Below are 16,892 nucleotides of genomic sequence, written 5' to 3'. Positions count from 1 at the left end.
TTTGTTAGTGACTAAGGCTGACATATTCCTTAGACACAGCTGTTAATTGATAGACCATACAGCTAATGGCAACTAAGAGACCTACAGTTTATTGTGGAATCCGAACCACATTTTTGCCTTGGTATATACGAATTGGTCTAATTATCAGGATAGTACTGTGGATAGTCGTAAACGTTTCATTCAGAGAATATCAAACAATACAAATTTATCAGGTATTAGAAGTGTTAGATCAGGAAGGTGTTTATAGGAGGACGTCGACCAGATCTCTAACGGTCCCCCAAGGACTTGAGGTAATTATATTGCACTGGCCCACACTCACAACACCTTTTGAAACATATTAAAAACTACAAAATCAATAGCTTCTTCGTGGGCTAGAACTACAACCACTGGAGGAGGGGTATTAATTAATGAAATGAAATGTTTTATTTGCCGTTGATCATGTACATGGAATGGGCATTGTCATATGATTAATACAGTTAGTTAAAACAGATTGTCATACATCTGTTATTATTATTATTAATCCTCACAAATTCGTCACTTAATATTAAGGTTGTACTAAAAGGAATACAAAATACTAGCTGTACCCGCGGGCTTTGCCCAGTTTTACTTCATAAGTGAGCTCGTTCGCATGGCTCAATCAATGCCTTTTCAATACAGTCTTTTGAAATATTAAAGAAACTATATCTATAGGTACTATAAAAATTTCAAACAAATAATTTAGCATTAAAGACAGCAGACAAAACTAATATGATTATCAAAGCATCAAGGACTAAACAATTTAACAGCAAATACAGTATATGTTTCATTGCATCTCTGATTCTACTCTACAAAAATATCAACAAACAACTTAATATACAAACCAGTTCTTTTAATCACTTCCATCGTCCATTGGCTTTACATTTTCACACTTACCATAAAGTCTAGTAACAGATATTTCATTGATTTTAGAAACAAAAGAACACTGTGTACTGCTTAGTTATATGATATTTTTCTTGGTTTAATTTTATCAGTGGTGTGGCAAAACACAAATAATAAATGTATCAAATAAAGTAAATGTGAACTGAAAGCTATGTTAAGATAAAATAAGAGTATTTTGTATTACCATTTAATAATTAATTATAGTTACACATATAAAACAGATTTAAAAAAAAATCAACGACATACAGTACAATTTAGTTATTGATGATATTCTTTAGTTTAATTTATGCATAGGTTTAGCAAAACACAATAACTTAACTTACCTAAATATACATATAAAAAACAATGTGATGTGCAAGTTATGTTAAGTTAATCTAACACATGTTAAGGAGTTAGAATTTATTTAAAGTAGCCTCCATATTCGTATAAAATATCTATACATTGTAATTTTCATACTGTTTCCATGAAATCATATTATTAATAACATTATTTTCATAACTTAGACGCTTTAAAAAATCCAAAACAGAGCCGGAGTTGATACAGCAACGGTTATAGAATCTTTTTTTATATAATCATTTTATATAATCATCATCATAGTTTTAGAATAAATAATCCATGATAAAAGGTTAGATTAAAATAAACCTACCTCAAAGTTATGGAAAATATTATATTTAATTTCTTTGTATCAGCTGTCTGAAATAGTGAAATTTGCAGTTTTGCAGTTCTTCTTGTTTACATTTAAATGTCAAAGCAAATGTAAACAAACATTGTTACTGTTCTCATCGCAGCCATGGAGACCAATCAATATTTACTTTTAAAATCTTCACCTCACAAATTTTAAAGCCAAAGGGGCAAAGCCTACGGTCAGTATCGAAACGTGAATAGTCCTATAATTGTCCTTGGTATGGTAACTATATTTTTGTAAAATGTTAGCCCAGTTTGTTCAGTAGTTTTTGCACCTATTAGTAACACACATACAGACAGACACCATTAGATTTTTATATAATAGTATATATATAGATAGATAGACCATGTGCAATTGATTGTAACCGGAATCAATACTCGTGTGTCTTATCTCGATGCACAACTTCTTGAAATGGTGGATTTAAAAAGTAAGAATAAAAAGTAATCAAAGAAAAGGCACAGAAAATTTACAGAGAATATGCCTAACTTAAAAACCTTTCTCAGTGATTTAGGCAATGAGACTTGGTATGATGTTTACCACTTACCAGTCATCTGTAGATAAAAAGTATGATGCATTCTTTTCTATTTTTAGATACATTTTTGATGTTTATTTTCCCAAAGTTTTAATAGCAGATAGTGGATATAGTAAATGTAAATTGAATTCAAAGATATTATAAAATACCCCCGCCGCAGCAAACCTGTAGACTAAGCGAATTTCCATTTGACTGATTGGATTTACACTGAAATGTCTACTTAAAAATATAACATTTATTCTTGATTTAAATAGAATTAGTTTAACAAGTACTTAGGTTTGCTGCATCAGGGAGGGTAAAACTTTTTTTGTAAAATGTGAATAGGTAGTGAGAAATAAAAACATTTTCCAAATTTGATCAAAATATGTTCACAAACAAGCAAACTACAACAGTTTACTTATTCTCCATAAGAATAACATGGGAATTTTAAATTTAAAATTTTTTGGAATTTTCTCCATAACTATTAGGCGCATAGTAACGCTTCAATATACTAAATTATTTGCTTTTTAAGCTCTATAAAATGGTTTGGAAAGAAATTGCTAAATTTTATGTTTTTTGGGTCAAAAATAGGAAAAACCTATTTTTACCCCATAAAACCCCCCGTAAACCCCCGTTCCCATGGTCCAATCATGCTGGATCGCGAACTCGTTCGAATAAACGTACGTTTACACGTTTGTACCAAATTTCATCCAAATCGGATCATTTTTGCTCGAGTTATCGTGCTGACGGACACATATATATATATATATATATAAATATATAAATATATATATATATATGAATTTGAACGGATGGTGTTTTTGGCCTCTAGGGACCTCAAAACGAAAAAAAAATCGGTCCCGCGTCCAGGTCTTACCATGAGTACTACGGTAATAGCTTATTCCCTATATGGGAAATTCGCTAAAAAAAGAGTGAGATAACTGAACTGGAAAAGCTAGGATAAGAAAAAATATTGACACATAAAGATAGAAGGTTAAGAAAAAGGAACTAAAGAGTCAATACACCAAGCCAAACAAATATTTTATAATGAGAAAATGAAACACTCTTCTATTCTAATAAAACTAAAGCAACGTGGAACATTGCTGGAACGTGGAACACGTGGAGTCATGAGCCTTTGTGGTGAAGTGGATAGCGTGTCGGGCTGATAATCTGAAGGTGCCGGTTTCGAATCCCACCGGGAGCACTAACTTTTTGTCAACAATTTTTTTCATATCAGCAAGTTTGGTTGGTTTGGTTAGGTTATGACAGTTTAATTTTATAATTAAAAGATTGTAAAATTGAATTTGAGACATTTATAATTTTATTTTTAGAACAGAGCTATTTTTCGATTAGTAAACCTTCATTCGAGTTTATCATTATCAGCAAGTTTGGTTAGTTTGGTTAGGTTATGATAGTTTAATTATATTTAATTCAAATTTAATCTAAAAATTATACGTTTTGACAGTGACAGTGATACAGATAACAATTTTCCGCGAACAGTTAGTTAAGCTATGCTGATGCGCCGGTATGATTCGGAAGCGTACGACATGGTGCGGTTGTGGGGGGTGATCCACTGATCTGATCCACGATCCTGATCTGAGTCCGATCCTCGGACTTGCACTGGCAGTCTAGACGCTAGTTTAGGCGCATAGCAACGCTTCAATATAGCCTACTAAATTATTTGTTTTTTATGCTTTACAAAATGGTCTGGAAAGAAATTTCTAAATTTTATTATTTTTTTGTTGTAAATAATGGTAAACCCCAATATTTACCCCTTAAAAACCCCCGAACCCCCGTTCCCATAGTCATGCTGGTTCGTGAACTCGTTCGAAACAATTTTAGGTTTACACGTTTATTCCAAATTTAATCTAAATGAGATAATTTTTGCTCGAGTTATATATATTTGCAAATGGATATGTATATTTATGAATTATAACGGATGGTGTTTTTGGCCTCAAGGGACCTCAGAACGAAAAAGTACAGTAAATGCGTCCCGGGTCCAGGTCTTGCCATGAGTACGATAGCTTATTCCCTATATGGGAAATTCGCTAAAAATGTCACTTTTTGATAGATCTAATGAAGACCTAAGACCTATAGATATGTACAAAGAGTTAAATACATTCCTTCGTAAGATCAAAAGACCTCTTTAGGAAAGACAAAACACACTGACATACTCACAACAAACATGTTTATCCCGTGTGTTCCTGGCTAGTGGGTTCTTCATTCCGCGGTCCTATCCTCTTTAGGAAAGTCTGCTTGATAAAATAAATTACATTACGATAACAATAACCATGTGAATAGTAACTATGTTATAAAAAATTGACAATTGTGCATCTATTGTAACCAACATAATATTGTTCCTTTCAGATGACACAACTTACCCAAAGGAAGCATCCAAAATGAAAAAGTTATAGTTTTACGGCTGCGGGCTGCAGGGCTGCATAGTTTTACCGAGCAATGCCGGCAATTTTTGGCAAAATAGAAAAAGCACACCCACTAGGGTATTTACTCAGCGGAGGTATAGATGAGCTTACGATGACAGCTGTGGGCTTCTCATTAGCTGAGGGAAACACCATTACCGTAACAATACAATTTGTAGCCACCGGCCCCGGTGGTCTAGTGGTTAGCGTGCTGGCCTGATATGCTAGGAATCCCGGGTTCGAATATCGCTGGTGGCACTAACATTTTGACAAAGATTTTTTCATTATCAGCAAGTTTGGTTGGTTTGGTTCGGTTATGACAGTTTAATTTTATTATTAAGTCATTATACAATTTTAATTGAGCAATTTCTAGTTTTATTTAATGAACAGAATTATTTTTTCTATTAATAAACTTTTTTCTATTATTTAATTATCAGCAAGTTTGGCTAGTTCGGTTAGGTCATGATAGTAATTTTATTATAAAAATATTATAAAATTGAATTTGAGGCATTTATAATTTTATTTTATGAACAGAACTATTTTTGCGATTAGTAAACCATTGCCAAAATGCTCTCTACTACAGCGCTGTTCACGGAAGAGTTTTGAACAAATGCCTCAATCGTACCTCCCCTAAGTCAGACCATATACTAACCAACTCAGCAGACCCCTCACACTAGTCAGTCACACTAGTCGTCTCGTCTTGGCTTGTAGGCCTAGGCCTGGCTAGTGATGAAATAGGCCTACTAGCGATAGTCGGACTATCGATAGTTTTCGATAAATATAACTAAATAAATATAAATATAAATATTTTCGAACTATCGATAAATATATTATATTTATATTATTATATTATATTATTATGTAAATATTATATATGCTGGATAAAAATAAAATCTTTTATAATCATAAACTGTTAAATAAGTTACACATTTGAAAAAATAAATGAGAAAACCCTTTAAAGACATGTTAGCTAAATATAAAAACATTACATATTGGAGTTCATTAAAACCAGAGAGCACAGCTGATTAAAACACATTGATTGCACCTAAACTTTCAACAACCACATGTTGGCCTTTCCAAAAATCCAAGTGTCCACTATATAGTCCAAGCAAACTAAAAGAACTTACATAGGGATCGTTGAAAAAATTGCAAGAAAACGTTTTATGGTTTTATTTTGTAGAGTTGGGTTTGCAGAATGACATACTAAAAGTTGCCAAAAATCGGTGCACGAGAAAACCACTAAAATCACTATTTAAAATGGCGGCTTTTTCCAACATTGGACAAATTAAAAAAACATATTTCACATGAATTTGTTATGCACATTTTTCGAGATATTGACTTGGGACCACCGCCTGTATTTATTGGGTGGTTAGTACTTCATTTTGATAGGGAACATGTTTTTGGCCGCCATCTTGGATCCGCCATATTGGACCTAGATTTTTTTTTTTCAATTTAATGATAGTGTTGTGACACATCATTACCAACTACATTCTTACACTGATTTCTATTCCGAAATCCGTTTTTAAATATCTTCATTCATTTAGAAGATATATTCAAACGAAAACTCTCCACCATACATTTCTTATGGACGTTTCGTAGTTGGATAATTGTTTTAAAATAATTTTCTCATATCTCCAGTTCTTATTGACGCTTGTAGATCGTTCTAGGCTTAAAATATTCAGTAATGTAAGGGCTTTCATTTGAGCTCTTGATCATTAAAATCAGACGAGTTAAAGACCAGCTACGAACTTCAGAACAATATTAAATTTAACTTTTTAGAAATATATTTTTATTAAAAGATTTATAACTCGGGTTGTTAATTACGTCACAAAGTTATTTCTGGTCTCAAATTACTCAGTGAATGTTATAATCTTTGATTTTATTAATCACTAAACAAAATCTGACAATTTTAAAATGAGTCATGGTTCTTAATTTAACATTAAAATGTATTTATTTTGAAATTTGTCTTTAGTTAAGGACATATATCCCAAACCCTATAATAACTCCCGGAAAATAATCCATAGCTAAAATAAAAGTCAATAATTTGGCGAATTATTTAAGACTATCAAGAGTTTTTGGAGTTATTTAGAATTGGGGATATACGTCTTTAACTAAAGACAAATTTCAATATAAATACATTTTAATGTTAAATTATGGTCCATGACTCATTTTGAAATTGTCAGATTTTGTTTAATGATCAATAAAATTAAAGCCAAACATTTACTGAGTAATTTGAGACCAGAAATAACTTTGTGACGTATGAACAACCCAAGTTATAAATCTTTTAATAAAAATATATTTCTAAAAAGTTAAATTTAATATTGTTCTGAGGTTCGTAGCTGGTCTTTAACTCGTCTGATTTTAATGATCAAGAGCTCAAATGAAAGCCCTTACATTATTGAACATTTTAAGCCTAGAACGAACTACAAGCGCCAATAAGAACTGGAGATATAAGAAAAATAGTTTTAAAAAATTTTTTTCAAATTACGAAACGTCCATAGGAAATGTATAGTGGAGAGTTTTCGTTTGAATAGATCTTCTAAATGAATAAAGATATTTAAAAACGGATTTCGGCATTGAAATCAGTGTAAAAATGTAGTTGGTAATGATGTGTCACAACACTATCATTACATTGGAAAAAAATTATCTATATCCAATATGGCGGATCCAAGATGGCGACCAAAAACATGTTCCATATAAAAATGAAGTACTAACCACCCAATAAATACAGGTGGTGGTCCCAAGTAAATATCTCAAAAAATGTGCATAACAAATGCATGTGAAATATGTTTTTTTAGTTTGTCCAATGTTGGAAAAAGCCGCCATTTTAAATTGTGATTTTAGTGGTTTTCTCGTGCACCGATTTTTTGGCAACTTTTAGTATGTCATTCTGCAAACCCAACTCTACAAAATAAAACCATAAAACGTGTTCTTGTAATTTTTTAAGGTCATATCCTATATTTCTCCGACTAATAACTTAACTTGGGCTTTGGTGCCTTTCTTTGGCGTCAGTTCAGTTGTGTTGTGGCTGGTGCCTGACGTTGATGGGCAGCAAGCTATGGACAAACCCCAGATGATAATATATATCAATAATTATTACTTCAAAGAAACGCTATAATCATCGTAGAGTTGTACTAAGATCATATGGTTTACAATATTATTATTTTATGTCATTGATATGGATGAAATTGTATTTTTATGACAGCAATAATTCAGCTTGATAAACTATCGATAGTTAAGGTACCGACAGTCGATAGTCTCACTATCGGAAAACTATCGATAGTAGTGAGCCGTGACTTGTCCACCAAGCGTCCCACCAATGTCACGCCTCAGTGTTTTTGTATAGTGCGAGTGCTGGCCTTGCGCCGGAACTCGTTCAGTTTGGGTCTGGCAGCAGTCCTGCAGACCCCGGGGCAATTTTCCGCTGTGTCGGACACATTTTCGGCAGAAGTCCAGCGACTGTCATCGGTTCATGTCAAAATTTGTGTTGTTATGCCGAATTGGTATCTATTAACATCCTGCCACATTTTTGACTGTGCTTCGTGTGAACCAAATTTTTTGTAACATGAATTAAGCGGATTGCTGAACGTTGGATGAGGTCCCCAGATGGGAGGCTTTTTCCTGCTGCTTCCCCGGACGGAGCACATGAAAAGAGCCCGAAATTTTAATCCCCAAAAAGGTTCACTAATCTTAATCATGGAAAGAGCCCGGGTCTCCACAGGTACCTGGGGAGGACGCTGACTCGTGTTCTGAAATAGTGTTGTGTTTGGTTGGGTTAGGTTAGGTTGGGTAAGGTTAGATTAGGTAAACAGACTATATCTTTTAGTAATTTAAATGCCTTTTAATAATCTATTTTTTAATAATGTATCTTTTAACAGTGAATCTTTTAATATTGAAAATAAATTAATGTATTTCAACTGTGTTATTGGTTCTTTCTCCTTTGAAGACTCGTTGTGAAAGTTCTAGGAAGAGCCCGGGCTCTTTTCGCACCGTCCTGAGAGGGACCTTGGAGGTCCGGGCGCTTTTCAAGCGTCTGCCTGAGTTTTTGGGCTCTTTTCATGTGCGCCCCCGTCCGGAGAGGGTCGCCCGGGGAGACCTTACACCTTCTCCCTCTTCGGGCTGCCGGTCGCCCTGCTTCTGGAACCAGTAGGACACACTCCGCCTTCAAGCCGCCACGCCGCCTACCGCCAAAGGAACTATTGTGCCTTCAAACCGCAAGTTTTATTTTGTTATACAAATTTTTCGAAGGACTTGATACTAAAAGGGGCCCCCAAATCAATTTATTATTCGTTATTTATGTTTATAGTATTTATTATTTATTTAATTGTTAATTTTTTCAAAGTTTAAAGTAGCCTATATTTACAGTTACCATCTTTAATTTATTCATAGTTAGGCCTAACTTTTATAGTTACCACTTTTCCAGTTTGTAATTCAGAAGGGTAAATTTTTGAGAAAGAGATTATTTAAAGTAATTCTTTGGATGGATGACATTGTTATTTGTTGATTTTGAAATATTATAGGCTTTGTTGACAACTATTTGTTTTGTTTTGATATTCACCCACGGCCTTTCACTAGTTAGGGATGTGGGGCGGCCACTCGCACTGTCACTATGGGGGGCATGCTTCCTTTAGTTGTTCGTCTGGGGGCGGTGCGAGGGGTCGGCTCAGTAGCGAAGTACTATCACTACTCACTAGTGATGTGACGAGTCGGGTACTTTCCTGACTCGAGTGACTCGACTCGCCAACTGCCGTGAACTCGAGTTACGAGTCGAGTCAGACTCATTTCCATTTTTTGTTTTGTCATGAGAGCATGAAGCTCCCTGACTGCAAACCCGGTACCTATAATTAAACATACCCGGGCCCCATGATGTAGGCCGAAGCTAATGCACCAACCTTTGGTACATCATGGGAGGATGATTTAAGGTCATCAGGCTCACCGGCTGCTGAAGCACACCCTTCAAAGAGAGGGTTTCCCCTCAATCCTAACCAGGGATACCGGCTACTTGTTTAAGCGTCACTCCACCTGGGTTCCCCAGGTACGAAACCCAGAAGGACCATAGTGGAATGCCCTGACGCATTTAGTGCAAGCAACACTCGGGACCTATCCAATCCCTGACAGGCAGAGCCCGCCATCAAAGCCAGGAAGAAGGGGACCACCAGCAAGCTGATGGGGGGAACCCCAACCACCTTTTTGGACCACTACCCGATCGAGGCCTTACCCAGTTGCTGGGAAACCAGAGGTGGCCAAGGCGATAGATCCCTGAACACCCCTAGCGGGCTTGAACCCAGCACCCGATCTACTTCGTTTGCCCGTCTAGCCCAACACCACTGCCAGGCCATCAGGGTTTCCCAAAAGGGGGCAGGAATAGAAGAGGGTCAGTGGGTCCCACCCGGATGAACCTATCCACCAAAGGTGGTGACACCCTTTGCTCAATTGAAGTTCCAGGGAGAACTCCCCACACTCTAGATAACCATACCTTCCGGTCTCAGAGACAGGGATTGGCTGATGGAGTGCGCCCAGCCGTTGCCCTCACACTGCGGAAAGTTACGCTCCCCTAGAGTGTCCCCGTGAGCTTACGGGTACTTGCCCGATTTCACCTACAGGAAAGGCTACTTCCAAAGTCGAGGATTTGCCACACTGAATGCTGGTCGCACAGAACAAGCAGGCCAAAGCCCAGAGAACCATAGTCACAGGTAGATGGGAGATTGATGGCGCACTTCCACCTCTCCGAGAGCTAAACACCCCACCAACCTGGATGGAGGAATGTCACTGGAGGCTCCCCCTAAGGGGCTGGCGCTTACCAGTCGTCCATAACTGTGGCCTACCTGAAGTGCCGGTTCAAACACCGGGCAATTACCTCCCCTCTGGGAGTCAGACTCAACTCGAAACTCGACCCGAAACCAATGCATCATGTGAGTCTGCAACGACTCGGAGTCGACCAATAGGGTTGTAGTTTTGCGAGTCGGCCGACTCGGTAGCGGCCAATAGCGTATCAGATTAACGAGTCGAGTCGACTCGACTCGAGACGTTCCGAGTTCGTGTAAGTTCGGCATTCTCCGTACGAGTTCGTTTTGTGGATCGTGAAGGGTTATAATCGCACTCGGCCAATAGGGTTTCAGTTATACGAGTCAACTCAACTCGCGTTCCGCCAATAGCGTTGAATCTATGTGAGTCGACTCGTAAAGCTGTGACGCTATTGGCCGAAAGCGAGTGCGAGTCAACTCGTTACGTCCCGAGTTCGTTAAGGTTCGGCTTTCTCCGTGAGTTCGGTTTTTTGACTCGGCTTTTGCGAGTCGCACTCGTAACGTTACGAGATCGTGTAGCTTCGGCAATCTCCGTACGAGTTCGTACCAACTCGAGTTTTGAATGAGATGACTCGAGTTTCGGGTCTTGACTCGAGTCAACTCGACTCGCCAACTCATCTCGTCACATCACTACTACATGCTACTACTCACTAGGCCTGGCCTCGGCCTGTATTTTCCTATTTTTTGTATAAATAAACAAATACACAAGTTAAATAAGTTTATCTAAGGCTAAGCTCTGTATGTAGTTACCGTTTTTTTTAGGGTTTAACCGAAAATAAATTAAGTGAAAGTTGAATAATTTGTGAATTGTGAGTGAGTGCCCTGATACTCTAAAATGAAGATAAGCAGACACAAAAAAGTTAACAAATATCTTAATTTTTACTGTAATAATTTTGGCTTCAGAAAACCATTTCAAGTGTTGATTGATGGGACATTTTGCTATGTAGCTTTAAAGGTAAGGAAGCGGGTTAAAGTTTCTGATTATTAGCCTAAATATCTACCTAGATAGGTACTGATTACTGGGGTACAGTTTCTAAACTGGGCTAGGGCCTATGCTAATATTGATTGAAACCATCGAATTGAAAATCTTGATTAATAGGCCTAATCGAGGGTACACTTCCATATCTGTTGGCACAAACAACCGAATGAAAATATCGATCGATATATCGAATTAAACTATCGAACAGTCAATATTACTCATTAAGATTAAAATATATCTTTTATAAAATTAAACCTAACCTAAGTTTAGGCCTAACCAACCAAACATGCTGATGGTGAAAAAATTGCATGAAGGTTTACTAATCGAATCGATAGTTTCAATCAATATTAGCGTACCTAGCCCAGTTAAGAAACTGTAGGCCTACCCATGTACGGTAAAATCCTCTTCGATTTACAAACCCGAAATAAATACATTTGTTTATAAAAGCGAATCGAAACTCAAACCGCACTGATAGTGTAAATTATCGGAACACAATAATAACCGAGTACAAAGTCTATTTACAATGTTTTTTTACAAGTTTGAAAACTTGGCATGTTATTTGATTATGCCTGTTTAAACCAAATACTTTAAAATATCGCAGTTACATCATGTTTAGACTTAGTTTTCTTGTAATTCTATGTAGACTACAATTATGTAGTTACTTTTGTAATATTTGACTAATTAAAAAAGCTGTACCGATTGCACTTTTAACCCAGTGGGGGCTATAATGACCTAGACCCGAAGCGGTCGAGCGCGGTCTAATTGGGGGTAGGCTCACCTATTGGGCTGTCCTAATATAATCCTTCACCCGCCACCAGCTTTGGCACGGAGTATAGGTATAAAATGCTTATTGCAGTTTACTGAAGCGTGTAATGTACAATTTATGCCTGCCTTGTGGTTTTGTGATAATTGTCAGATAACATGTGTTTTTATTATTAATTACGGTATGATTTTGTAAATAATAAAAACATATGTTATTGACTGATTAATTGGCTACTATTACTAGGTGAGCACCATAACCACCGAGCTATCCAGATGCAGCTTCAGATTCTACCCTATCAGTGACTTGTGTGATTTTATTCCAGAACAAGCTCAATATTCAAGAACAACTACCTAAATACCTTGGAGAAGTAAAACTACTGACCACACCATGTGTAATAGTGGAGACCGAATTGTTGGGTAAGATTTATATCAACTTTAAAACATCCTATCAAGAATAGGATGCAAGCCTCAACATAGCAAATCAGTAAAGGAAATTGATTATTTAAATATAATTTTTGCATATTTAAATTCAGTCATTCCGTAAATTGGTATACGTCAATTCCAAACAAACAAAACAAATTTAATGGTACATAGTGAAATAGATAAATTAATGGTTACCAGAAAGCTATGGAATTTCAAGGACTACCCAACAACAAATATAGGCTAATCTAATGAAATCAAGGTCTTGAAACTGGGACAATATTATATCCAAATACCCCCGCCGCAGCAAACCTGCCGACTAAGTGAATTTCTATTTGAATTGTTTTTCATTCAAATCTATTTAAATAACATTAGGTTTGCTACTACAAGGAAATTAATAAAGTGTGTTTTTTAGTAAAACAAAATAAATAAAAATTAGCCAAGTTTGATCAAAATATATCAATAAACAAGCAAACTACAACATTTTACAATATTCTCCATAAGAATAACATGGGAATTCAAAATTTACAATTATTTGAATTTTCTCTGTTACCAATAACTGTACAAAAACACTTTGATATACTAAATTATTTGATTTTTATGCTCTTTAAAAAGTTCTAGAGAGAATTTGGGAAATGTTGTGTTTTGAGGGTCAATAATGAGAAAACCCATTTTTACCCCCTAAAACATGGTCCGACCATGCTGGTTCGTGATCTCATTCAAGTTTATCCCGCCTTACACGCCTAAACCAAATTTCATCAAAATTGGACAAAAATTACTCAAGTTATCGCTTTCACGGACGTGTATATGTATGTATATATATATATATATATAATACATATGTATATACATTATGTATGTATATACATTATGTATGTATATACATGTATCAAAATTTGAACAAATGAAGTTTTTGGCCTCTGGGGACAAAATGAAAAAGTAAGTTGGTCGCGGGTCTAGGTCTTACCATGCCACCTCCAGTAATAGCTACTTCCCAATAGGGCAATTCGCTAAAAGCTACAATATAGGCTATACTAGAAGGTTAAAGTGCTTGATAAATCTCAGACTTCGAACATGTCTCAAATATGCAATGACTCACTTTCTACTCTTGTTATGAAATAGGCTATACTATTACCACCATACCTTTCAAAATGTTAGGCTACATATTATTATTTTTGAATTTATAATAAATGTGGTAGGCTACATTGTAAAGAGGTTCAAATTTAAAATATTTACCGGTATTCATAAGAATTGTTTACAAAAACATGTTCATTCCAATTAAAAATATCAGGTACACTTTAACTTTAGTCTTACAGTGCAGTGCAACCTTGATAACAAGACCCTAGATAACAAGTCACCCTTTATAAAAAGTGTCATTTTCTATCCCCTTGAATTTTATCTTACCCCTAATCCAAGGCACACTAAAAAAACAGGCCGTAATGCTTGTCAACCATGGCGTCACGATAGAAGACAGCAATGACGTAGGGTAGGTATTTATTTGTTTATTTTCCAAGGAAAGATTAAAACAAGCAGCTGATCACAAATGGCAAACATTACGTCATTGCCGTCTTCTATCGTGACGTCATTGCCGTCTTCTATCGTGACGTCATTGCCGTCTTCTATCGCGACGTCATGCTTGACGAGCACTAACTTATGTCCTGGTTTTTCAGTGTGGCCTTGCCTAATCACATGTTATTGTAAACCTCGATAAGAAGTTGACCTTGATAACAAGACTTATTTAATAATCCCCATGAGAGTCTTGTTATCAAGGTTCTACTGTATTGCTTCAATAAAATCAAATAACTATTCAAATTATACAATTTATAGGCTAGACCGTCACAATGTAGTCTTATGGCAAAATGACGAACAGCGCTGAGGGTTCCTTGACCGCATTACAATACTTTAGTATAGGAGCTCTGGGGCAGAGTCCAAAGTTGAATACACACTCATAAATCAGGACAACCACCACAATCTGGATATCCTGCATGACACGCTCTTGTTATGGATCCATGGGTGAAATTGATGGATAAAACAACCGAACTGTTTAATCAATAGTGATGTAGACCAACTGTTTTTGCGTGTAAAAGTAAAACACAGTATAGGTACTTTCATTTTAAAAATTCATCTTTACTATTATAGCCTCCTCCAACACAAGGCCGTGGCGAGACAAAAATGGCAACACTGCTGCACTGGCGAATTGAAACAGATGTTTCATTACTTTATAGAGCGTATAGACAATGGGCATGCCATTGCCACTCACTTACGCCGCGGCCTTGCTTTAGATGAGGTTATGATACTATCTATGAATGCTCTTTGGTGAATCTATGCTTCTGAATGTTGGTGTACATAATTAATGGTTTCATTACCATTTCCTGTTTCAGGAAAAGCTGCTTTTGGAGCGATGATGATAGTAAAGCAGTTCTCTGTGCACTGCTGCCAACATACAGCCAAACCTATCAGTGGTTCAGAGTGCTTTAAGTCAATGCTGGGCGAGAATAATTCATCCAGGTATGTCAGATAGGGAATGGGCAAGTCTGCTGCTAATGCAAGTACTGCGTTCCAGTATTTGTGAACTTCTACAAGAAACAAATTGGTATCAGAACGAGGCAGGTGCTATTAAGTCCTCAGTATAGAAAAATGCATGGGAAAAGCTGAGATAATAGACCAAAACCCTGATACCCCAAACGAACCATGGGTAATGGCCATATAAGACTGATATAAATTTCTGCTGACATAAGGAAGCCCCTGGTTGAAACCTACTCTCAATGCAAGTTGAAATTGTGTTTTATTATTTTTACAATTGTACATTTTAAAGCATATTTTTGGACACAAAAGGTATTTCCTACAAGAACGGATGTAACTTTTACGATTCAGTATAAAAATACTGTATTTAAACTGTCTTTCTAGCCAAACTTGAGTACCTACACTGTTCAATTCCTCACTGATTCAATCAATGTGTCAAAGTTGAAGTTTATAAAGGGTCCTAGTTTCTGAAATATACATTACTTTCCCCTACTAGTCTGATTTCCTATATAATTTGATAGATTTGTCACTTTTACAGGTATGTGATAGCAACTCAAGATCGTGAGTTGCAGGACTTTGTGCGGAATGTTCCAGGAACACCTTTGTTGTATCTCCATCAGCACACACCTCACTTGGAAGAACCTTCTGTTGTGACTACCAGAACTGCATCCGAAAAAGCCAACTCCCAGTACGTAAACTTGCCTGTTGCAGGTTGATTTATCTTTTTAAAATACACTTGAGTCCCGCTAATCCGAACACGGTTAATCCGAACGTCCGCTTAATCCGAACACGTTCCCGATATTAATTTTAATAAATTTGCACTATATAAAATACAATGGGAAAGGTAAAACATCTTGAAATGAAGTATAAACAGAGTAATCAATTAAGGAATACAATGGTTTGTTTATTACGTAAAGTTTAAATTTACAAATCGTAATAAAAAACAAATAAAACAAAGAATTATTTTGTAAGAAATATTGCACATACCGTACTGAAAAATTAACTTTGGTTAGGCCTACTTGTTATTGGACATGAAGTCCCGCATTGTCATTTGCTGCAGTTTAGTAAGTCTGTTTTTTGCCGCGTAGTTCCGCCATTTTCTCATGAACATCACGTCTGCAGGCGTGGCAGTAGACTGTTGTTCTAAGTAGCGAAGGGCAAGGTCAAGCGCTGCAGCTGCCTCATTGTGTGTCACTTTCTCCTCTCCTCCCCCCCCGCCCCCTGGCTCGTCATCACTACCCTCCCCCTCGTCTCCCTGAACATGATCTTGCGTCACTGCTGCTACGATGTCATCGTCAGTCAGAGTCTCTGCACTAGTACCGTCTGCCGCCATCCATTCATCCACGTCCTCTTCTTCCGCGTTTTCACAACCGGGAATGTTTCGAATCATTGGTAATAAGTTAACTGGGTCATTTTCGGTAGGGGTTTCTTCAAAATCTAACGATTTCCACAACTTTTTCCACGATTTTCTTATCGCCCCAGTTGTCACATCTTCCCAAGATTCAGCTGCCCAATACACAACATCCTTTACGTTCGTTTGTTTAATTTTTTGAACCAAGGGAATTGTATCATCTTCAATTAGGGACTTTAAAAAGTTTTGCGATACTTAAGCTTCAGAGCCTGCAAAACCCCCTGGTCCATTGGTTGCAATAATGGCGTCACATTTGGAGGTAAAAAGGCTGCCTTTATTTCGCCACATGTTAGTTCGTCGACATCTGGGTGGGACGGTGCATTATCTAGCAAAAGAATAGCACGTGGGGGAATGTCATTTTCTTGGCTAAACCGTTTAACAGATGGTACGAATTGGTCATGGAACCATTCTTTAAACAGTTTCCCGTCCATCCAGCCTCTCTTCTGGTTCCTGTAATAC

At 36.7% G+C, this 16,892-nt stretch overlaps 1 protein-coding gene across 3 annotated transcripts in view; it reads left to right on the top strand.

Moving 5' to 3' along the window:
* LOC128999226 (rRNA-processing protein UTP23 homolog) overlaps positions 1 to 16,892 on the top strand; it is a 44,884-nt gene that overhangs the window by 22,776 nt on the left and 5,216 nt on the right. For 2 of the 3 annotated variants that reach the window (XM_054425623.1, XM_054425624.1), the window contains 3 exons: positions 12,403 to 12,496; positions 14,881 to 15,007; positions 15,561 to 15,710. In XM_054425623.1, the coding sequence (XP_054281598.1) occupies positions 12,403 to 12,496; positions 14,881 to 15,007; positions 15,561 to 15,710 (371 nt within the window). Of the gene's footprint in view, positions 1 to 11,108; positions 11,294 to 12,402; positions 12,497 to 14,880; positions 15,008 to 15,560; positions 15,711 to 16,892 lie in introns of those variants that run through there. The other variant, XM_054425622.1, reaches the window with a different exon arrangement.

Source organism: Macrosteles quadrilineatus, unplaced genomic scaffold (assembly GCF_028750875.1).
Source record: "Macrosteles quadrilineatus isolate MER2022 unplaced genomic scaffold, UCM_ALF_1.0 Scaffold_8__2_contigs__length_117827958, whole genome shotgun sequence".
Taxonomy (NCBI): Eukaryota; Metazoa; Arthropoda; class Insecta; order Hemiptera; family Cicadellidae; genus Macrosteles; species Macrosteles quadrilineatus.
The sequence above is the reverse complement of the archived record's forward strand: the minus strand, read 5'-3'. Positions and strand labels throughout refer to the sequence as shown.